At 40.8% G+C, this 23,815-nt stretch overlaps 1 protein-coding gene across 4 annotated transcripts; it reads right to left on the bottom strand.

Moving 5' to 3' along the window:
- Nucleotides 1–2,497: 2,497 nt before the first annotated feature.
- Nucleotides 2,498–22,159, bottom strand: b3galt2 (UDP-Gal:betaGlcNAc beta 1,3-galactosyltransferase, polypeptide 2). 4 transcript variants are annotated; one of them, XM_085252942.1, is made up of 2 exons: nucleotides 22,013–22,159; nucleotides 2,498–4,798 (listed from the first exon to the last, which is right to left on the bottom strand). In XM_085252942.1, the coding sequence occupies exon 2, from the start codon at nucleotides 4,599–4,601 to the stop codon at nucleotides 3,270–3,272; it is 1,332 nt and encodes a 443-aa protein (XP_085109068.1). In that variant the 5' UTR covers nucleotides 4,602–4,798; nucleotides 22,013–22,159; the 3' UTR covers nucleotides 2,498–3,269. The 4 variants fall into 4 exon arrangements, with proteins under 4 accessions (XP_085109068.1, XP_085109065.1, XP_085109067.1 ...); XM_085252939.1 differs by lacking the exon at nucleotides 22,013–22,159 and adding an exon at nucleotides 14,958–15,808; XM_085252941.1 differs by lacking the exon at nucleotides 22,013–22,159 and adding an exon at nucleotides 15,647–15,806.
- Between the last annotated feature and the right edge of the window lie 1,656 nt (nucleotides 22,160–23,815).

The raw sequence follows: 23,815 nt of genomic DNA, 5'->3' as shown, positions 1-23,815 counted from the left end.
CTAAAGTAATAGACATGCAAAAGTGACAGCAAGCACTACTTAGCAGTCATGTTAATGACACAACAGTTAAATATTAAAGTTCATTCTAATGTCTATATAAGAGGAGCTTTCATTTATTCTACCTGCAAGCTTGTTTCAGAAGATGCCAGTTTGATACTTTTATGATGTATGTAAGAGTCTGCTCAGGTACGAGTGATGCAAATTTATGTAAATAGAAAGCTAGCTGCTGGATTACAAGGACACAAACTATGCATTTGTCCTTAACCGGAATAGAAAACACACTGCTCTGAAATGGTATCATGCCACTAGCAGTAATGAGCAAAAAGCAAAACTAGAGAGAAGCCAAGCGTGAGGGGAAAAGGAAGAGCTACCATCTATGGCCAACACCTACAACAACAAAAAAAACCACTTCCTTTTTGTGGGTTGCTTTTCTGCTTCGTCTCCTGTGCAGCTGTTGTCATTGGCATCAAAGCAGGTGAAATGGATTCACAATACTTTTTGCTTCCGAGCTGAGCAAATTGTCCCTGAACTTTAATTGGAATTGTGTTATACTGTGATGACCGAGTGCTCCCTTAATTCTTTTGATCGGTCCAGTATAGGAAAAATTGTCTGTCCGTTTGTGCATCCGCTTGGAAGTACTAACCCAACTTTAACCCAAAGTTAGTTCATTTTACTTTTCTCCAAAAATCTAACAGGGCTAGCACCTACAGCCTATGCCTCAGAGGGTTAACACCATCTTTGAATGTGAATGTGTGCGTGAATGGGTGGATGACTGGATGTGTAAAGCGCTTTGGGGTCCTTAGGGACTAGTAAAGCGCTATACAAATACAGGCCATTTACCATTTACCATTTCTTTGTACATTTTCACGTAAAATGTTTAAGTGAATACTGCACCCATAAATTCACTCATATATTTTGAACATGTCTTAAAGGAAGCATTTTCTAAGAAGTGAGACTGAAGTTAACATCATCACACGGTCATCAAAAAGTTAATATTAATAGTGTTTTAGTTCTAGAAATCGCAGTTAAGATTTTCATTAGGAGTGACCAGGATCGACAAGATTAGGTTTGGACACAGGGAGGAGGGGGCAGAGGATATATTGGAAAAAAGCTGTTGACGATGAAGCTGGCAGCTAGAGATGGATGCAGATAATCCACTGTGGTGACCTCTAATGGGAGCAGCTGAAAGATGTTCGAGCAGTTGCATTTACCCTCAGAAAATTTTGTGAATTGTGTATATTTGTGAAGATTACCTTGCTCCACAAAACATGAAACTACTGTGAACTTTTTTTTATCCCTTTCGTGATTCCTGCAGCAGTCTATTAGCAAGTTCATCATCATCTCCTGTTGTTTTCAGCTAATTAGTTAGCTGTTCTCTATAGCAATTTGTTTATTGCAGTGACAAACCGGTGACAATGCCTATGTTTTAACACTTCCATATTAGTGTTAATAACTATACTCTTTGGCTGCTAGCTAGCTGTTGTAGCTAGCTCCTGGTTTCAAAATGATATCAGTCATATCAGCAAAACAGTTATTAATGTATGCATTACATCGTATATTGATCCTTGTGATTGATTTAACACTGAAATGCAACCAGTCCACTTTTAATACTTAATATTTTCTAAATGAAAATTCAGATGAGCTGAATAGCAGTAAACTGTAATGCTAAATGATTTCTCTACATATCATTTGCTTCTAAGAGCAGGCATAAACAGATGGTGACAACCTGAATCATTGTTCCCTATGACATATGATGCAATATTTCTATTCTGATGAAATTTGAAAATACCCCCCCATCCAGAAGTGTGGTGGCTGTGAAAGATCAAATGCACTGCAGCTTAAGAAAGCATTTTTGGGAAGACATTAATGGGATGGAACGGCTGCAGTAGTAACTGTGCACTGAGACTCTTCAAAAAAAATAAAGGATTCATTGCTGTGAGGAAGAAAAAGATGCAACCTAATGTACATTTTAATCTCAAGATTCACACATACATGTTTGCTATTAGCCATTTACTGTCGCTTGTGATTTCCAAAACAGTTTCATCACGTTATTGTCTCCCCAGAAACACGTTCCTTGGGTTTGGTGAATTTTTTTTTCTCGTAAGCTTTTGTGGCATTTCATTAATTTCGCTTGTGTGTTTTTTTCCATATGGTTTTCTTTGCTTTTAACTATTTTTCATGTGGTGTTTTGAGTTGCTGTGCATTTGAACAACTTTCACCGCCACTGTACATAAGGTACAGGGCTTATTGCATGGTTTGTGTGGACAAAGTGTGAAGCACAGGACATTGCAGTGAATAGATGTCCGCCCGATTGGATACATATGAGGGAAATTTAGTTATTTCTATTAGCAGAAATGTGTTCCATCCATTCGGTACTCTTTTTGATGCCAAGGCTCACTGTAGCTCCTCTGCTAACGTCCGGTGGTCCACACCACTTTACGTTCGACAGCTTAGGAAGAACCCCCGACAAAACAGACACACACTGCTGCACACAAAGTGATTTTGGAACGTTTATTCGTTAACAGATTCATTGCACATTTGCTGAAGTGCAGAGTCATAGTCAATGTAAAGCTTTAAAAAATACAATCTCAGTCATCTCTGATGTGATTCTGGGTGCGTTCATGTCGATCGTTTTAAATAAAATACAGTATATGACAGATAAACCTTCTCTTTAGGGTGGTAGTCATCGATAGATCTGGAAAGTAAACACTGAGAAACAGGGCAGCATAACTGGTCAACGTCAAAGGTTCATATCATTCATTCATATTTAGGTAGTATAACTTTTTGACATAGTACATGTACATTTCCCTTTGTCTTTGTAAACACACTTGTGTCTTAATGTTTTTCTTTTTTTTTCTTTTGTTTTTTTTGTGTATTCGTAGAATGTGACATACAGTACTACCCTTTAGAGAAGAGCATAAATTACCACCTTTCTGTTGGCACCTGAATTATCATAAACACCGCTCTTGAGCTGCAGCTTTTTTTTTCTTTTTCTTTTTTTTTAGCACGCTCCATTTCACACAGAAATGTCCCCCATTCTCCCTTTTGGAAATAGCTCAATAGATTTACAATACATATTTTTTTCATTTTTTGATTAAAAAAATAGTTTGAATCAACTGTACACAATACCAAAAACAATGTGCTTATCCCCATAAGGTATAGTGCTGAGAGTTCAACATGCCCTTCACCATCTGTAGTTACACTGAACTCTTCTATCCTTCCCACCTTTCTTCTTTTTTTTTTAAGATGGGGTGTAATCGCAGGATCCATCACGGAGGCCTCTCTCCGTGGAACTTCCGGTGTCTGTGCCTGCCGCTCTTTTCCTTGGCCATGTTGATACAGGCGTTGTGCTTGTTGCTTTGCAAGTGGTTCCAATACTTGATGAGTTCATTGGGTTGGAACTGATGGGATGTGATGAGGTGGCTGTACTTACAACTGGAGTAAGACACACGCCAGTGGTTGAAAAGGAACTCGTTGGGAGGGGGTGCTGGTTCAATGCGCAGCTTCGCCAGGCAGATTCCCACGTAAACATCCTCCAGGTGCAGCCTGCGTATGCTGAGCGAGGCCTGGTAGATCAGCTCGGCCATGTCCCCTGAGAACACGTACCCCGTGCCTGAGCAGAATATCGGGTAGCGCTCGCTTGGATACACCTCTGGTGGCATGTACCACTTGCTGTCTTTGTTTCGGTTTGGTGCATAGCCCCTCATCAGGTAGCCAGTGAAATACCTCTGCCTCGGAGGCATCTCAGGTTTCAGCAGCTTCTGGATGAGATATTCTGTATTGACAAACATGTCACTATCTGTCTTCATCACGTAGGAAGCATGTGGGCAATAGGTAGCTACCCAGTTCATGCCCATCAGAGTTTTGATGGTCAGGTTGTAGTAAGTGTCCTGATAGTCCTGTTGAATGATATCGTGGTAAACGCGGCTCTCTTCCTCGATTCTGCTCTGAAGGAGGGTGTCCGAACTCTTTCCTGTGCCGAGCAGGAAAAGACAGACAAACCCTAGGCCCATCGCCACGCTCTCGTTTCCCCATGTCTGGCGGATTGCATTGCGGGCATTGGCCTGTCCTGGCTCAGCAGCTATGAGCAGGATGAGAAAGGGTGTGCTGTCTCTGCACTTGAAGGGCTCGTTCAGGATGTATCGATAGGGCTGGGCGCTAAGCCTCCCTCCAACACCCATCTCCTTCTCTAGCGTGTTGTTAGTACTCATCGAGTCCCCGAGCCCCATTACACCCATTCTGGCTCCTCCACCTCCTCCTCTCCCCACGACTGCTGCCTCTCCTGCTGCCCCCTCACCCTGCTGAGAGCTGAGGTTGAGGAGAGGTTTTGGTGCAACATTCCCTGTTTCCCTCCAAAGGCCCCTCAGGGAGTTGCTCTGGTTCGCCTCTCCCTTGGGGCTTCGAAGGCCCCTGACAGTGTAGGCAAGCGGGTTTTCGCGAGGCCCGCTGTGCCCTGGCAGCCAGTCTTGGTGGCTGAAAAATAAGAAAACGGCGAAGAGCAGGGCCAGTGAGACGAGCCCGGCCACGTGGGTCCGAAAGAGGGAGCGCTTGACGGTCCAGGTCATCTTGATGGGACAGCAGTGCCGCCGTCTCCACTGCATGATGCAGGTCGGGGTCGCAGGAGGCTGTTGCTGCTGCTCGAGAATGGGCGGCGGCGGTCACATACAGTCACCGTAAACATGTGGTTGTCAACAATCAGAGGGTTATCTGAGCTGACAGACAGGTTGGAGTTAGCCTCCTGGTGGAGTCAGGGGAATGTCTGAACCCCCTCCGATGCAGCTTAGAGCAGGGTTAAAATCTGAAAAGAGAAAAAAAGGAGACTGAGAAAACAGCTTTGGAAGCAGCCCAAAAGCACCTCCTATTCACTGGCACAGAGCCACATGTTAGTTGTCTGAATTGCAGGTGTGGTTTTTATTGTGGGAAAGAACTGAACCTAATTATTAATTGTGCTTTGTTTTTCTCATGGCTTGTTTTGACACGCTCGAGTGACTTTGACTAAAAAACCCTCAGTTAGAGCTTTCTGTGGATGGAGGGTCCAATATGGCAAATGGCTCTCTCGGTAAGCTGACTTAACAGTTCAAAAGGAAGTAGCTGATTCACCGTGAGCACTGTTGTATCTTTGATTGGACAGGGACGAACAACACGGCAGGGCCTGGATGCTGCTCTGAAAATTATGCATACAGTGCATCTGTATGGTTGAAAAACAAGCACTCCCAGTTGTGTCTAGTTGCTGATATACAGAACACATCCCGAATAATTCTATCTCATGGTTTACACAACTGACGGCCATAAATTTGCACAGTGACAGAAAATAAAGGGAATCAGGAATTCATCTCATGGTTAAACCCAGTTAAAATAGTCAAGACTGGTGGAAGCTACATTTTGGGCTGGCAGATTGGTGGTAGGCATGGTGAGATGGTGGTTTCTTTTTTTCTTTGCATGTCATTACTCAGTTTAATGCCTGGGGCAAACTATAAATTGCAGGTTTGGCCCAACGCGGTGCCAGCAAACGCTACCCTGAGCCGCATGGGCAAGCAAGTGTCATCAGCCCCCCGCAGCGCGTCAACAGCTAGGGAGGAGATGCATCTGTCAAAGTGAGTTTTCAGGGTCCAGCAGGCAGCGGTGCCTAAGCCTGAGCCAGCCTCTGGTGATAACAGCCATCACCAGCCATTCACCTTCTACCTCCAGCTTATCAATGCTGCCTACTGTCTAGCTGCGATCACCCAGGCTGCTTGAGGTTGGAACATGGAGACGTACAGTATAAGGAGAGGACAGATAAGGAAACAGGCAAACAGTGTGGACAAAAATCTACGTGATTATGTGTGCTGTCCAACAGGACGTTGTGCACAAAGAGAGACATAATGGTGAATGCGCAGAATGCAACTGACAGACAAGCCACTTAGAAAACTCTATGCCAGGGGTGACAAATTCAAGGTCCGCTGGCCAGAATCGGCCTGGGAAAGCCTCAAATCTGACTGTTTTGCTAATCCTGTGAATTAACAAAAAGTTTAAAGTATTTGTAATTACAGGAAAGTCTAGGCAAGGACAACCCAGAACTACTTCTGTTATTTTTACACATTTATTTCCAATACTGACATATTGTTCATTTACTACAGCAGCCTTTCTTTGTCATATACAAAAAACCAAGACATAAAGTTGAAAATGTCCATCTTTTTTCCCTATATTAAGATATTTCACAGATTAAATGTGTAATTAAAGGGCTTTACACTGACTGACACTTAAGATCAGAGTACGCTGTATGTGGTTCATGATCTAAAATGAGCCTGGCTCTGTAAACGCACTGTTCTGAAGCAGGATTTACCTAAAAAGATTGTGGTATACACGCACCAGCTCAGCGAGTCACCAAGGCAAACAGTCAGCTTGCACAAAAAAAGCATTTACTATGCAATATAGTCAATCACATGGATAGCAAACAGCACACATGCAATCATTTTTGTTGGGATCACTGACAGACAAACCCAGAATATAATGCCGACAAGATTTAATGATACACACAGCAAATACGCTACACACATAATCAGATCTGTGTACACACACAGACAAAAGATGCATGTGCACATCACACATAATTATATTCACACTTGACGCAAACATCATCACTGCTGTCCACGTTGACTAACACACACACACACACACTCATGCTGGCAGTACACATCACTAGAGAAAACAGAATATGCCAGCAGAAACTTGGAGGTTGTACTAGACTCTGGCGAATATTAATGTAGCAGCAGTGTAGCAGTCTAGAATCCCCTTTTGCTTCCTGTGTGTGTTAATTTACTGCCTGCCTGCATTGCCTTTCTTGCTTGTTTGCTTGCTTTTTAATAATTTGAGATACGAAACAATGGAGCAATAATTTTTGCAAATGCAACATGCCAGCTTGCTATGAGAGAGTGTTTTTTTTCTAAATCTAAACTTGCAATTTTCAGTTTCCTGCTATGTTTGCTCATTCATCATGACAACTGACAAGGAACACGATAACCTTTTCAGGCGAGTGTGCTTACCCAGCGCAAGCAATTACAGGAAAATGAGAGAGGCCAGGGCCGGCTTTGTTTTAAAGGTTAACGTACTTTACATCGAAGCACATCCAGCGCTTGAGAGATTTCTGCTGTCAGCTAAATGAGCATGTAGTTCCATGAGCTCTGATGAAGAGTCCACACACAGAGGCGCATACACATAAATATAAACATGTACGCACGGGTACACACGCGAAATCTGACATCTACCCCACCCACGCGCTTACAACCCTCAATGGATTTCTGACGTTGTTTTGGATCTAAATGCCAATTTCACCAGGAGATCAGGCATCCATTTTTAATTTTTACCAGTGCAATTTAATCTGCCAATGCCTTTCCTCATTAATTCATTTTCTTCGCTCCCATCAATGTCCCTTCTATATAAGCCAATTAGTTACACTAGTGCTAATTAAAGCCCCAGCGTTTCAGCAGCGGTCAATAGTCAGAATGACGCCTCGGGGAGTGGCACTTTGGTAACATACTAAGCATACATTGTAGTGCCTTTTCTCTCAGCCTTAAAATCAGCAGGAAGAAACTCCCAATGTTCACACACCAATCACCACGGTTTGCTTTCTTTCTTTCTATGCCTGCATAAGCAGCCTAGACTGCTTTTGCCTGAACATGTTGTGAGACGCATGCAAAACAAGCTTTGCCGATGTCAATGAAGATATGACCTTCATTTGATGAAAAAAAATGCACTTTGTGATAGTGACACATTTTCTTGAGGAAAACGGCTCACAGAGCGGCTGCTCACTGAAGTTAGAGGTTAAATTCTGCTTCACTGGAACCGGTCCGACTGATTATGTGGTTCATTTGACATTCCTGTTTCCTCCAATAACACCAGCCTTGAAGCAACCACTACATTTATGATTTATTTTAATGCTAAACTAGTGTTACACCATACTGCCTTCATTGGAGTAACGAAAGCTCAGGCATCTCTAAAAAGAACCATCAAAGGCTAAACAACATCGACAAACAAATCCTGAGTGTTGTGGTTGAATGAGATATAACTTGTATGGAAAAACTAGTCTTGTGAAACAATGTTCTTTGGACAGAGAAGACCAAACTAGAGATGTCTGGGCATAATGCACAGGGCTGCGTTTGGCAAAAACCAAAAACAACAAATCGGCACAAACACCTCATTCCAACTTGCAAGCACAGTGGTGGAGGGGTGACATGGCTTATTTTGAAGGCACGGGAACTGGGCACCTTGCATTCAATGAATCTAACACGAACTAGTCTGTAGACGAAAGTAGATCAGCTACAGCTTGACTGAAACTGGTTCATGCAACAAGACAGTGGTCCCAAGCATACCAGCAAGCCTATAACAGAATGGCTGAAAAATAGCCCCCCCTCCGAGTTGCAATACCCAGAAAAAGTCCACAAATGATATGGCAAGAGCTTAGGTCACCTGTGCATTTAGAATGCCTGTAAACATAAGTGAACTGAACCTAAATTGTAAAGAAGAACGGGTTGTACAGAAAATGACAACTTCAAGTTATTGCTGGTAAAGGTGCTTCTAAAAGCTACTGAATCATGAGGTGTACTTAGTTTTCACAGGGCTGCAGAGTCCAGTGAAAACGTTTTTCACAACACTATATATACATCATAAAGCTGTGAAATTTATGGTTTTCAGGGTCTTTATCATTAACTCGGTTTCCCTGGGTCTTTTCCCGTGTTGTAGTTGTGTGTCTTATTTTGAAAGAAATATTTGCACGTTATTCTATATATTCTCCTTCCTTCCTTGTCTTTCCCCTCCTTCCCCAATCAGTCGAAGCAGGTTACTAAAACCCCTCACTTAACCTTTTTCTACCAGAAGTCTTTTCCTGTTAACTTCCTCTCAACTGTGACCAAGAGTTATCATTCTCACATTCTTTGTTCTGTTTAATACCATAGGGTGATGACTGCGACTGTACAAATGAGTGCTACTGTATACACATAAACTGAGGGTAACTGCAACTGAGTAACTTATTCTAAAACATTTGAAAATTGAAGTGGCAAAAATGTTGAAATACTTTTGTCTTACTTAGTTTCAGTAATGCTCAATTGTACCTGAATGGCAAAAGACACTCAAAATAATTAATCCTCAAATTACTTCCATTTCCTGTCCTGTAACTGAATTGCCTCATCGCTTAAGCTTTAACTCCATAAAGTCAGTACTATTTTAACTGCAGTTCTTTTTGACTGAACTAAATTAGACGAATCAAACGTCAGGTAGATATGCAAATTACATAGATGTTTTTTCACAGCTCTTACCTTATTGCTGAAGTAACAGCTGTTAGAAAAAATTTGAAATCATAAAAAATATGTTGAGGAAATAACGTGTCCGGCAGCTATGACTTCTGTTTTCAATTTTCGTGGAGAACGGTCTATTAATGTCTATTGTCTATTCAACATCCAATCCAGGCTCATTTTGGTCTATTTAACCTAAGTTATGTAGAACAGCTTAGAGCAATGCACTCCATGGAAACATAACTAAATATAGCCAGGTTGACAGTGACTACCTATTTTGTATATCTGAGGTGGAGTCAAAAACCATACCTGCTCAACAAACAAGGAATGCAGCTTTGCAACGCTCACTGTGTTTTAGCTGTCGGGCAAACTCACTACTCGTGGATGTTCTTCATAACAACTGAGTCACACATGGCAAATCCACCTCAGCTTTTAATACTTTTTTCTCCTTTTTAAATTTATTTTCTAATGAAGTCACCATTTAAAATGCTGACACGTAATATGATCTCCTCAATCATGGACCTTCATCTATAAAGCCCTCCTTTTGGCATCAAGTTTGAAAATACCATCAGTAAAGTATCCAGCACATTCAGGTCTCCTTTGCATAACTGGTTTTCCCTGCGTCAGTAGCACGCACTGGGCTCTCCAAATCACAGACAAACAGTATCCCACAGTTGTTTATGTTTTTGAACCCATTTTGCACAGAGAGGCATTTTTTGAAAATTGTATTGATAGCAATGTTGAATATTATTACACAGGAAACAAACAACTACACGTAAAATAATTACACCGTGGCGCCTCTGCCTTTCTAAATGGAGGGACGGTAGCTGTGTGTGTGTATGTAAGTGTGTAAAAGTTTGGGAACCACTGTGACATAATCCATTCCTCACTTCTGTTCAGCAGCACTCCACTTCAAGAACCTGTCATTTCATTCTCAGCCTTTTGTTTACCATCTGATTGCAGTGAATAGTTCAACATGTAAATCCAAGAATACTAGTAACTTGAGATCAGGGGTGGTGGTCATCCCTATTCTAATTTCCACACTGTTGTTCTATTTCTGAATGGCCAGCTGGCAGCTTTACTTTGGTTATATTTACTAAAGTGAAAAGCAGGGTTTTCACAATCTTAAGAAAACTGCATTTCTTTAAATAAAAATTATTAAAATAAATTGCGTCTTAACTAGTGATGAACCAAAAACTAGTTTCAAGCTCAAACTTTTCTTTACAAAAAAACCCTGACGGCCAAGATCTTTTTGTTGTTGTCTTTTTTCACATTTTTGCCAAGAAAACAAATTAATCTATCCATCTAGTAGATTTTAGGTTGCTTTGATCAACTTCAAATTATTTTAATTCATCCTTTACTTTATACTATGGCAGGCATTGATCTATCCCTTTGTTAAATCTGATGTCATTAGCCATTTCCCAGTCCAATGCTGCTTCAGTTTTCCAAATCAATCAAACTCTGAGCCACCACTCAGAGAGAAAGATCTTTTCAGCCATAATAAAATGATCACTGCGGCTGTTCTCCCAGATATTACAGTTAAGTTTACATTCAAGGGTTCAGCCGAGTTGGACGTTAACAGGAAGCTATCTCATTGGTTTCTAACTAAAGATGAGATACCAGGTTCTGACCAAAGTATGTCTAAAATACTAAACAGAAAACACATTAGCTGTGACATTTAAAGGGTTAGTCAAGCTGGGCCAACTTACATACAATGATGTGCCACATGGTGGCTAGCTACATAGCTATGTTTAGGCTAATATAAATACATTAGCACAGGGATGATAAGAAGTTTTTTCCCAAAAGCTTATATCAGCTGTCTCTAATGGGCCATCATGTGGAAAACTTCAGCCAAGAGATGAACCAACCTCAACACCAGGCTGATCACTAATATGTTTCTATGGTGGGCTGTGCAGCAAATGAAAAGCAAGTGAATAAAAAACCTGAAGAGACTAAGAATTCAATCCAGTTCAGTTAAGGTTTATTTAGGTAGCACGAAATCAGAATAGCACTCCCGTCAAGGTACGTTCTACTGTGAGGTAAAAACCCTGCAGTTCTGGAGAAAAATGGCAACAATCAATGTCTCTCCTATGAGCAAGCACTTTGCAATAGTGGTGAGGAAAAACTCCCTTTTAACAAGAAGACACGTCCTGTAGAAGCAGGCTCTGAGAGGGGAAGCCACCTGCCACCATCAGTTGGTGGTTAGGGGAAGGAGAAAAGAAATAAAGAGAAGAGAAAAATGACAGAATAGCAAAACCTCGAAAAATAGACCCGAACTCTTCCACGGCATGCATTTTTAATTATTCTTTGATATTTGGGCTGATTGGGACCTGATGAATGTAAAAACAAACAATTACCAGATTTTTTTTAACCTAATTTTTGTTTCTAATCAAAATAAGAGCCACAAATGAGGATATTTGTTTAAAATTTTGATAGAACAGTAGCAGTATAATGTCCTCGTAAGTGGATATCAGGCCCTTGTAGAGCAAAATTTAGTATTTTGGTCTAAATAACCCAAAATGCGATGTCCACATATCTGGACGCCAGGTCCTAGGAGGTTAAGAAGCAAAAAGACACTTTCACTTACTCTGCAGTAACAGCTGTTACGTGGAATATCTGGAAAGGAAGAATCTCCACCAACTGACTTGTTGCGCCAGTGGCATCCTGTTACAGTAACACACTCAAATTCAGTGAGTACTTTAGAACAACAATTTATTTGTAGAAGGCAAGAGTGCATGTTGTAGAACTGAATCTAGATGTGCAAATACATTTATGAATTCTATTCAAATTCCATTTGTTTGACAGTCTACCAAAAAATCTTTCCAAGGACTATCAGTCAACTGCACATCTACAGTAACCTTGGATGGAAATCACAGTGTCACCAAAATAAAGGTCAGAGAAAGATTAAAAACAGACACACACACACACACACACACAGAGAGAGAGAGACACACACACACACACACACACACAATAAAATAAACTAAAACAGAATAAAATAAAAGTGCTATATGGACTATCCTTCAGCTATAGAACAAAGTTTAATATACTGAAACAGACACTGAAATAAAAAATAGTTTGAGTTTTAAATGAAACCATCTTCAGGTTACTGCTTTTCATATCCCCTTTAATATGCTGCTTCTTCTCAACACATCTGTCTGAGTCTAATCTGCTAGTATACTAATAAAAAAAATAATAATAATAATTTGTAAAATTCATGTAATTCATGTGATACAATTTTTTAATTTCGACACTGGATTAAAGAGCCGGCACACAGTGTATGCTGCTCCTTGATTTCACTGTTTTCTTTTGTCTCTGTCTATAAATCCAAGTGTCCTCTGTCAGTAACGCTTTACTCAAAAACAAACGTTCCTGTGATATATTTAGTTACGTGGACGAGTCGTTTTATCTGTAGAATATTGATAAGGTCAAAACCCAAATACAAAAGAAGGAAATTTGGCATTTGTTGTACTTTTACAGGTTTAAAAATAAAACCGCCTTGTATCTTTACCCCCGCCAAAAGTAAAAGATTGTCATGATGTTTTAAATAATCCACAGACTTGCCGTCCAAGAACTAAAGAAAAAGGATAATTTTCAGACCCTTTGAAAACGTTGTTTGCTGTCTGACTCAGCCTGGAAAGGGCCGGCAGGATAGGGAGGGCTGAGTTCTTGCTAAGTGTTGAACAGACGAGACACTCTGGATGGCCAGCTGCGTTTTATTTTTTTTAATATCCTTCATGACTAGAGCCTGGTCAAATGTGGGCCAGACCACTTGAGCCCTTCCAACACACGACATAGCCATATCTGATCCTTATCAGGTCAGCTGACCCAAATTACAAACTTTTCTGGTATCTAATCAAGAAGTGTTATTCATATTCTGGTTTTAAGATAGCCATTTCTTTAAACTGACTTTGATTAATCAAATAACTGATAAATACTGTAATATAAATGTTTTTTTGTTGCAAAAAAATGTTTCATAACAAGATAAATTGTTAATGTTTACAACTTCCCCCAAACTGCTGGTAGTTCTCTCAGGCAAACAACTGAAAATAAAACACTGTGCTGTTAGGAAGTGGTGCAAATAATTCACTGAAAATGACTCGCTAGCACACGAATCTTTACCTGACATATTTTACCATGCAAACAAAAGTAGGGGCAACAAACAAATATCAGATGTTACTTACGTCATTTTCTAGTAAATGTATAAATTCAGCAGAAAGCAGGACCTCAGACTCTGCTCTCTCTTTCAATCATCTCCATCATTTTCCCCATAACTGCCTTGATCCTTTGCTCATACCGAGGCTGCTGGTTTGTGGTTGGCTCTGAGCTCTGGGTTTGCTTTAGTCACTTTTCCTTTGTTAGCTTTTTTTTAAAACAACCATGTTTAAGCGTCTGTTTGTTGCTACAGACGGTTTACTTTTATGAATCTTTGTCTTTTGCTCACAGTGAGGAACTTCCACACTAACGTAACCTCAGCTTGTGGCTGCGAGTGTGGAAATCGGCCGATTCTGACCAATGCATCACATTAAACAGATTCTCTTTAGATGTTTCAAAGCTGATTGGATTAAAAAAAAAAGTGATTTAAAAAAATGGATTATTTTCAAACATACATCAGCGTTCTGAACTCCACAGATGTAATCCAATTTCGTGTAAACTGAACCTTTACCACATACACTGTAGACAGTAAACATTTAGACTCGCTTGGTCTTTAAATAGCTTTAGGTCTGAGTAATGGCAGTGACAACAGAAAGTGTTGAGCAGCCTTTGGACTTTGACTTGGACTCCCGACCTTTTAGGAAATCAAGCTTTGGCATCCAGGACCCACCGCAGCTGTAAATATTATGCTACAGCATCGCACTTCTCTAAGCGAGTGACAGACACAGAAAGTGTTATCCACTTCCGTTAATTGTGCTATCTGAAAACTATTACTGCTGTATTTACCTCTCACAGTCCTAACACCCTGCACATGTTCTCTTCCCTTGGACTCTTTTTGAGGACTCGGTTCAGACGCCACTGTAATAAATTATAAGGGGGTTTGAAAATTAGACCCTATTAAAGTTTCATAGTCTGGTGGTCAGAGTGAACACCCTGACGGGGGAGGTTAGCCTTTTTTTCCCTCTCCGTCGCAGCATTTAGCAGATATCCCCCAACTATGCACGGTCTTTAGTGCCCAAAAACACTCAGGCAGCTCGACATGATGAAGTGGATAAAAAAAACCCTGTTAATTGAACTGGATCGATGGAAAGTCCCTGGCCTTGCATCTTGGCAGGTTTACAGAGGGATTTCCTAAACTTGATTTTTATGGAGACTAATACAGCATGCACTACTGACCCCTTTTGCTGACACTGTGCCTCCAGGAATTTCACACAAAAACCAGGCAAGTGGACAACATTCATTTTTAGGGGAAGAAATAATAGTGGAATTTAAATAAGTGGTCCTCTGGTACACCTTCCCCGTGGTATGGGGGGGGGGGGGGGGGGGGGGGGGAAGAGGGGCTTCTGGAAAGTATCTGAGACGAGATACATGATGTTGGGACAAAGGTGTGTGGAGAAATTGATTGATGGCTAGATTGGTACTCGTCAAGGCTGCTGGGGAAGAAAGGTGGATGTAATGGAGGGGAGAGGAGGGCGGGGAAGGCTAAATGAATAATGAGGATGTGGGGGGACCGATGAGACGTGCAGGGCTGCCTACCTCCTCCTCCTCATGCTGCTGCTGCTGCGGTAGCTGATGGGGCTGCGGTCGGCTGAGGGAGAGCAGGGACCCCGGTGCCTGCACTCGCCATCACCGTCTCTCAGGACTGGAAACAATCTGGGCTTTAGTTCCCTTCCCCCTGTTTTTCTAATCGCACTGACACCTTCAATGCGTAAGGTCCCTCCTCCTCGTTCTCATCCCCACAAGCTCAACAAACCTGCGGGTTTTGGTTCTCCTCCTGCTGCGACTCCCCCTCTCCTTCCTCTCCTGTCTTGCGCCTTGTGCCCGCTCTACACTGCTGCCCTCTACTTCATTTACGTATCCCCTCACCTTTCTGTTTCTGCGTTGTTTTCTGATTTTATCCAAGTTTGGCCCGCTGCTCAGATGTGTTATTTCATGTCAGAATGAAAGCAAGAACACCACAGCATCCCCGCCCCGCAAGGCTATCGGGGAGCCCGCTGAAAAGCGACAGAGCAGCAGGAGTACGGCTGGTACTTCACGATGCTCGGAAAGCTGGTGTTAGGCAGAAGGGGAGTAATAAAAATGAGCAGAATAGGAAAAAATATATATATAATCTTCCATATATAAGTCCAATCACAGCCAAAACATGTTCCCCGAGTCCTGGAGTGGGAAACGGAAACAACAACTCATCTACCTTCACCTCCCTGCTTCGGGTTTTCAGTCCGCACCTTCTTGTTTTTTCCTTCTCCTGTGCTCCGTCTCAGAGCGACCCCGGTCGGATTCCTCAGCCGGGCGAGGTACCTACTGGCCCGGGGAAGCTGGCTGTCAGACACCGCTACACTGACAGAACTCTCCCACGTCACCGCATTCTTAGCGGAGCATCTCACGTGACCCACTTCAGTCACTCATGCTACCTTCAAGGATCGTGGGTGAAAAAATGTCCTCCCTGTATTCTCCCTCTCCCTCTCTCTCTCTCTCTCTCTCTTTTTCTCACACACACACACACACACACACACACACACACACACACACACACACACACACACACACACACACACTCTGCGTTCCAGCAAACACTCTTACAATTAAAACTTAATCAAGCCATGCTGCATTCATATTGTTATTTGACAATTTAGGGGACAGTTTTCTTCATCTTTCAGTTTGAGGGTATAATCAAACTGATAACTGAAGATTTTAGAAACTTTCTTTTCATCTTGCCACACAGTGGAAATGCTGTAGACATGTTATGGCAATAATGTTTTATCTTTTAATGAGGCAGGTGTTTTGGCTGTAATTAAATGGCTGAACTAAGCCATTGTTTGCTGAAGCCCCAATCGTGATGCCTCAAGGCCATTATTATGGCCTTTGTTATCTTTGTGTTTTGAAATAGATTGTGATAAGTGATATGGGTTGAAGAATGATTGTAACAGATGTGCTATGGAGCCGATGGTCCTAAACTCATAAACTGATGATCATAAAATATAGAGGTAGACAAATTAACCCCATTGGTTGGTGAAGTCCATTGTTGAGCGTAAAGAGGAGCATTTTCGCTTCTCCTTTGAAACTGGACATGCTGATGACTGATAATCCAAGAGACAGAGCAGACTTGGTGTGTTGTGATGTACTTGGTAGGATCTTTCTAAAAGCATGCCTTCCTTTTTTGACCTTTTAACTCAAATATTTTATACAAAAAGACTTAAGAGTAGGGAAAGAGTGAATAAAATCTGTTTACAGAGGCCACAGATTAATGGAGCTTAGGCCCACTTTAGTTTGATTTAGAAAATAAATTTACAACACGCAAGACATAACCAGCAATGCCTTTTAATCCTACGCTGCAGCCTTCCAAGGCATTCAGCCATAGCTGACTGCATCGACCTGCCATAGTTACATTTCTTGGGGGATGCACATCAGATTACATGAAAGGATAGGGCACAGAGTTTTAAAAAAAAAAGGATTTCCTGTTATGTCATAAATTATGACAGATTTCCTACAGAAGTCTAACTCGGGCCTTTCTCATAGCCTTCTAGTTAGCCAGACTGGCTTTTAGTTTTACAACAGAGAAGAAGCGAAAAGAGACTACAACATCTCAATTGTGCCTCAGACCTACATTCTCAGCAAAAAACTAAAAAGAAAAAAGAAAAAAAAGAAACCAATGCAGAAGGGTCTTAACCCTGCATTTTATTTGGCTGCCAGAAGACTCTGGTCCTATAGAAATCTGTGGAAAAATGGTTTTCTGACTTGACCTCTGTAAACATTTTCTTGACAAGTTTATGGGCTCAGACACTTATGCTGTGTCATAAAAAATTGAAAAATTAAGTTTATTTTGTAAGCCTCGGTCATATGTTTCAAAATGGATATTTATCCATAGTATCCTAATTAATTAATTACCTCTGGTTTTTCTGGTTTCAAAAGGAATGCAGTTGTACAGTCTTCAGGAAAACACCCCTCTGCTCCTTTTCATTTTGACCTCAGTAAACTCTTTATTGATGAGTAATGTGTCTCAATCTCTAGTTTGAAGTCTTATTTCAGGACATTCATTTCATTGAGTAGGATTTAGGGTATGCCTGCCTTGGTGTCTTGGGAAGTCACCACAATATGAAGATGCAATATTTCTCAGCAAAACACCAAAGAAAACTTTCTACTGGACCCTGAACAATGAGACTTTAGCAACCAATGAGTGATGTCACTTTGACCACATCCATCTTTTACTATCATTTTATGACATTAACATTAAATACGATTATTTTTGTGGAATGGCATGTAATGGGAAATCATTTATATTTGGACTAAATTCTCAAGGAGTCTGTATATATTTTTTTCTACCTGTAGTGCAGCAGTTATGCATTTCATTAAAGCTGCAATCCAATTACAAAAACAATACCTCATGTAAAAAGTGGAAGTCACATAAAGAAATCTGACAAAGAACAGGAAATCAAATACGATGTATCTGAGACGGGAATGTGCAGTTGTTGGGTTTTTTTTTTCCGCAAGTTTTCTCTTTGTTTAGATCCTTCTGGGTGACAAGGTGCACATTTGATTATCAAGGCAAAGAAAATCATGGTTTCTTCTTGCTTTATTCTGATCCATTTATCATCCTTACAATGTTTGAGAAATCAAGAATGATTCCAAGAATCCAGTGAATTGGTGACAGATGTAGTTTAAAAACCAAAAAAGACCTCTCAACAACCCAAAGCTTAGTTCTTCCATTTTTCCCACATCCGCTTGAATGCAACATCACTCCCTTCTCTCATTTCGCTCCCCCTCCTTCACAACCCACCACCCTGCTCCCGCTCTGTGGGCGGAAAAAAGGGGGATTTAACTCGGTAAGAGCATGGTGGCCAGTGGTTGTCTGGTAACAGCTGGATTTGCCTCCATTGTGCTCTTTGTTTAACTCTGCCTGCAATGGTCCTCCCTGGACAGCGCCCTTCTCATTCCAACTGTAAATTAAAAAGGCATCTTTTGCCCCGTCTGCTACATTAGTAATGCATTATGCACACATGATTACCAACTAAATTTAGCATGCTTTTCACATCTAGACTAAGAACAAAACACACACACACATTCGCACGAAAACAAAACAACATGTGCTCCCCTGCAGATTACAGCACAGACTTCCTGCCTCCACTTCATGAGTCTGAAACCCTACCTGCCTCATTAATGACCTAAAGACAATGCAAGACCCTTCATCAACCCTCAGTCCTGTTTACACTCATCCACCTCAAAGGACCAGTGTGTTTCCTGATAAGGGATGAAAGCAAGCTCGCCTCTCTCCCTCTCTCAGTGGAAGTGGACCAGATGGAATTATAGCTCGTGCGAAAAGCAGCTCACCACCGCTCACCAGAGGGAGAGCGGCCTCTCGCAAGCACTGTAAATATTGTAAGGTACATTGCAGCACAGGAGCACCGGTGACTGAATAATTAATAGGAGCTGTGTCTTTGACAGAAATATTTTGGAGGCCGTTAGCTCTGCTACCTGGCCAGTGAGAACATATTTGTCAAACGAAAGCAATGTCGAGGTGGTGATTGATTTCCGGTGGCTGCCAGGTTAGAGGCAGCGTGCCTTCGTACATTAATATCATGTGGCATCTATCACAGGTCACTTCCTCAACTCATCTAGTCTTGGCTGCCCTGCAGAGACTAGCGTTTCAAAATGTAAATCGTCGTCATTAATTGCCAGGTACCCCCGGGGCGTCTTGGAATGCCTGCTCGGGTGTGTTCCACGCAGATATACACTCACCCAAATGCATGCTTTTATGGTGTTTCTACATTTCTTAGAAATGTCTCGTAGTCATTTCTTTATAAACCATTCATATCCGTCCCATTCACAATATATATATATATATATATATATATATATATATATATATATATATATATATATATATATATATATATATATATATTAAAAAGCAGATAACGAGACAAACCATTTTTAACTTATCAATTAATTAATTACACACACAAAAAAAACAAAAAAAACCCCACTGCTATAAAACAACAACAACAACAAAAGTGAAGCCAACTTTCTTTTCTGTGCAAAAACCCCAAGTTCAAACACAAACGACCAAACATTTTACTAGCGGCCTGGGAACCCTTTCACATTTGAATAATTTCTCATTTCTATGCTTTGAGTCATGGTCAGTTCGCCATAATGGCTAGTTCTGGAAGGAAATGCTAAATGACATGGAGAATAATGCAGCTATATCTACCTTTTCCCTCTGCGAGTTTACTCATTTGATGAATCAATTGGTTTTTTTTTTTTCTTTGTTCTAAAGCGTTTTTAAGTGCGTTTGCCTCGTGCTGCCCCGTACTTTACATTCTGTCTCTCTTTTTTCCCCCCTTTTCTGTCTGACACTGCTGGGAGAAGAACGGGTTGGTTATCTTGAAGCGACGCCTTTGACGAAATGCAGTCTCAGATGAAATGCGAGCTGTTATTGCTTCTCTTAAAGAGTGCAGTCGCAATATCCTGTGGCAGAGCCTCAAGTACAGGCAGGGCTGTCAGGGAATATTTTCGCCTTGAGTCAGACTCAAGTCTCTTGTTCACAGTACAGATCCTGGGGGTCAGCTCTGTTACAGAAGAGGGCACATTACAAAGACTGAATTGCTTCGATTTCATATTATCTCAGAAAGTTTGAAATTACACTATTAAAATGTGACTTTTTTCATTTAAATCATTAGGACAAAGTGACTAAAATATCTGCTTCCATTGCACATGAAATCCATAAATGTTAATTTTAGTTTAAATCGAGTAAATTCTTTATACAAATCCCACATGTGGCACAAAGAGGAGGAAAAAGGGGGAAAAAGAATTCCTGAAATGTCGCAACAGATGCATTTGGCCACATTGATGACAAAGGCAAAATGTGTAATGTCTATCACATCCATATGAAAATTCACAGAGTGAATTAGAAATGCATGGGAGGCACACAGCTGGCATGCAGTCTGAATAGTAGCATGCCTGTCAGACTGGATTGTCTGGATTCTTGCAGGCTGGCGACAAAAGAGCAGTGCTTACTGCCAATATAGAGAAATAAATTAATGAGAGCCAGCGTGCATGGCTATCAATGACAAATCTTTTATCAGTTTGTGTACAGGTAATTTATTTTAATTCAGTGTATAAATCCACTGCCTGCACAAATGTGCACATAAGATGCTTGGCTTCTTGGCTCAAGAAACCCAGGGCTGTCTGACCGTCAGAGCCAGATATAGATGCGGTCAGACAGTCTGAGATCCAGCCAAAGTGTACAAATAAACCATCTACGCAAGAGGAGCTGGAGGCAAGAGCAGGAAGCCATGAATAGACAGTTACAAGGCAATCATGACATTTATTTTATGGCGGGAGAATATTACGAAGGGATCTCATAATTACCAGCCTTTACAGTGAAATATAACAACCACAGAAAAATGACAAATGGATGTGGAAGGCTAGAATTTTTAATATATGTGTTTGCTAAACTTGGTTACACAATACAATACAAAAATAACACTATAATTGTACTCACAAAAACTGGACCACTGACATCTTGGATGGATTGTAGTATAGATATTACACAGGAAGATGGCAAGTACTGTGCAAAAGGCTGAGGTGTGCCAAATTATGCAGGCAACACACAAATCAGTGGCAGCGGGAGTGATGAATGCAAATTTAAAAGATCGGTCCAGCAGCGAGTGCCTATTTGTTAAACACGGCAGAGGCTCTGTCATGTTGTGGGGCTGCATTTTAGTGTGTGGTGATGGGGATTTTGTCAAAATGGAAGTATGCACTGTCAAATTTTGGTCCAGCTGAGCTTGGAATTTGTGTGGGTAAAACCTTGTCGTGAATGGGCTGCCTATAGGATTAGCCTACATTCTTATTAGCTGTTCAAATATTATTATTTTTATTTTTATCTAATTCTTTCCTGCTATTTAGTCTTTCTATAAGCAATTTTTACAAAGTTTATTTTGATTTTTTTTTTAAATTCTCATTAATATATATATATATATATATATATATATATATGGATGCTGATAAGATGTGTTTGGTTTCCTCCAAACGTAGCACTGTGCATTATGACCAAACATCTCTATCCAAATTATATTGATCCAGAAGTCATGTAATTTATTTAGATGCAACATTGCAAACCTGAGCTGTGATGCTTTGTTCTCTTTAGACATAAGAGGCTTTCTCTTGGCAACCCTTCCAAACAAACCATACGTGTTCAGTCTTTTTTTTAAATCGTACTGTCATGAACTTTATGCTAACCGAGGCCTCCAGAATCTGAGATGTATGTCTTGGGTTTTTCACAAGTCCACTGAGCAAAAGAAACCAAATCCAGCTTGGATTTGCTGGGATGTCCACTCCTGCATTGTGTTAACATATAGCTGAATGTTCTCTATCAAAACAGTGCCACAACATGCTGTTGCCAATACCGTTAACACCAAACTGTATGCATACTACTTACTATCACTGAACTGAAACCACAACATGGAAGCAAAAATTAACCACTATTCAAATGAAACCAACAGCATTTGCAAGGTTGACAGATTTCAATATGAGAATGTTAAAATGTGAAGTCAGTGATGCAGAACAAAGGCTAGAACAAAGATTGTGATTACCGTTTCACTAGGTAGTCCTTGTTACGAAATCAGTTTCACCCCGGTTCTTTTTATTCCTCGAGGCATCAGAGACGGCACCGGAACTCAGTAGTCATTTTCACAAAACCTTTATTCATCTTCATTTAAGCATGCATCATCTAGAAGGGGAGACGTGCAAGGCCGGTGTCCCTCTGCAGATCTTCCACTCCTTTGTTTGTTACAGTTAGCTTTATAGAAGCGACCCCATCATAAAACCCCCATGGTGTACTGCAAACTCTGTGTTTGTGTGTGTATGCTCGAGCACGTGAGTGCCTATGTGTGCGCGTACCCATATGTCTATGTAAGTGCACGTAAGTGAATGTGTGCGCGTACCTGTGTGTATGTGCACGTGAGCGAGTGTGCATGTAGGTGTGGGTGTGTCATAACAGTCAAAGCACTGTGTGTGTGTCTCTGTGTACGTGACTTCCTGCCAGTCATAAAAGTAGTCTCCACTCAACATTAACTTCTCTTTGTCTTACTTTCACAGTTCAAAGTGCCTTTATTGCATCCAAGGCAGTGTCAGTGTCTCTACAATAACTCTACATCCTACCTAGCACATTTCTAAACTCTCAAATAAGCTACGCATATCTTCATCCTCCATGATTAAAAGAAAAAAAAAGATGATTAAATATTTCAAAAGGTGTGAGAGCTTTTCATCATACTCAGTATTATGCAAGAAAGCTATAGTGTATAACAAATCATTCAGTTTTTTCTGTAAGAAAACCTGGTTTGGCTTACAGATCTCAACACTATAGAAGCAGTGACAGAGAACAGAACAAACAGAACCAAAGATGATATCCAAAGAAGAGCTTTGGATACTGAAGCCTGGAGAACTGTTGCTGAAGACTGCTGAAAGAAATGACACAAAACCTTGCCTAAGAGAGTTCTGAATAGGTTGAATCCAGGGGCGATTTTAGGCCATTTTCAAAACACCCCCAAAGATTTCTTACTTTTTTGACAATATTTGCTGTTTGTGTGACACACTACTAAAAATATAAAAAGCATATGGTACTTGGTTGAGACGTAACATTTTCACAACAAAAGTATAGGTACCCCCCCATAATGGTTTGTTCCAGCTCCTCTCCCCTACTCTGGCTCTAGAGCCGTTGCTGCTTGAGCGATGGTGGCTCAGCGGAGCGGAGGTTTAAGTGCGTGGCTTAAAACAGGGCATATTAGCTGCATTTAACCTTGAGTTACTCTTTATATAGTTAGGTAGTTATCAGACCATGTTTCTTTTTAGCTGAAAAACATTACACCCAGGTAACCTGCAGTGTTAAAAATGTGTTTTCCGACGATGTTTGCTACCCTACAATCCATCCTGCTCTGTAGTAAAATCAGCGACATTTCACCGTCCTGTTGCTCCCATAGAAATGTATACAGCCTATTTAAAATCTAAAACTTAAAATTGTCCGTAGCCTACTGTTGTTACCACTGTCCTGTTTTAAATGGATACTAACTAACTAACTGACTGAATGCCCATTAACCTTATAACTCCTGTTGTGTGTGTTTGTGTACAGAGAGACAGCCAGGTTCATAATGGATATAAGGAAGTTTTTTCAAAAAAAGCAGCGACATTCAGGTAAAAGTGTAAAATCAAATGATCCGTGAATCAAGAATAATGTTGGATCAGTGTTTCAATGTGTATCTTTTATTAGATGTTCATGTGGTTTGGTTGTTTGCCTTTTGGTTGAAAGTAGACTGAGAGAGGACTTTTTGTTAGTGATCTTAATAGTATTTTTTTCATATTAATGTAATTTTTCATCTAATTGAATATAATCTATTTGT

This window comes from Mchenga conophoros, linkage group LG17 (genome assembly GCF_057382185.1).
Source record: "Mchenga conophoros isolate Kocher_MC1m ecotype Shallow Benthic linkage group LG17, M_conophoros_male_GT1.1, whole genome shotgun sequence".
NCBI classification, from domain to species: Eukaryota; Metazoa; Chordata; class Actinopteri; order Cichliformes; family Cichlidae; genus Mchenga; species Mchenga conophoros.
Note: the sequence above shows the minus strand (reverse complement) of the source record. Positions and strands in the feature narration are given on the sequence as shown.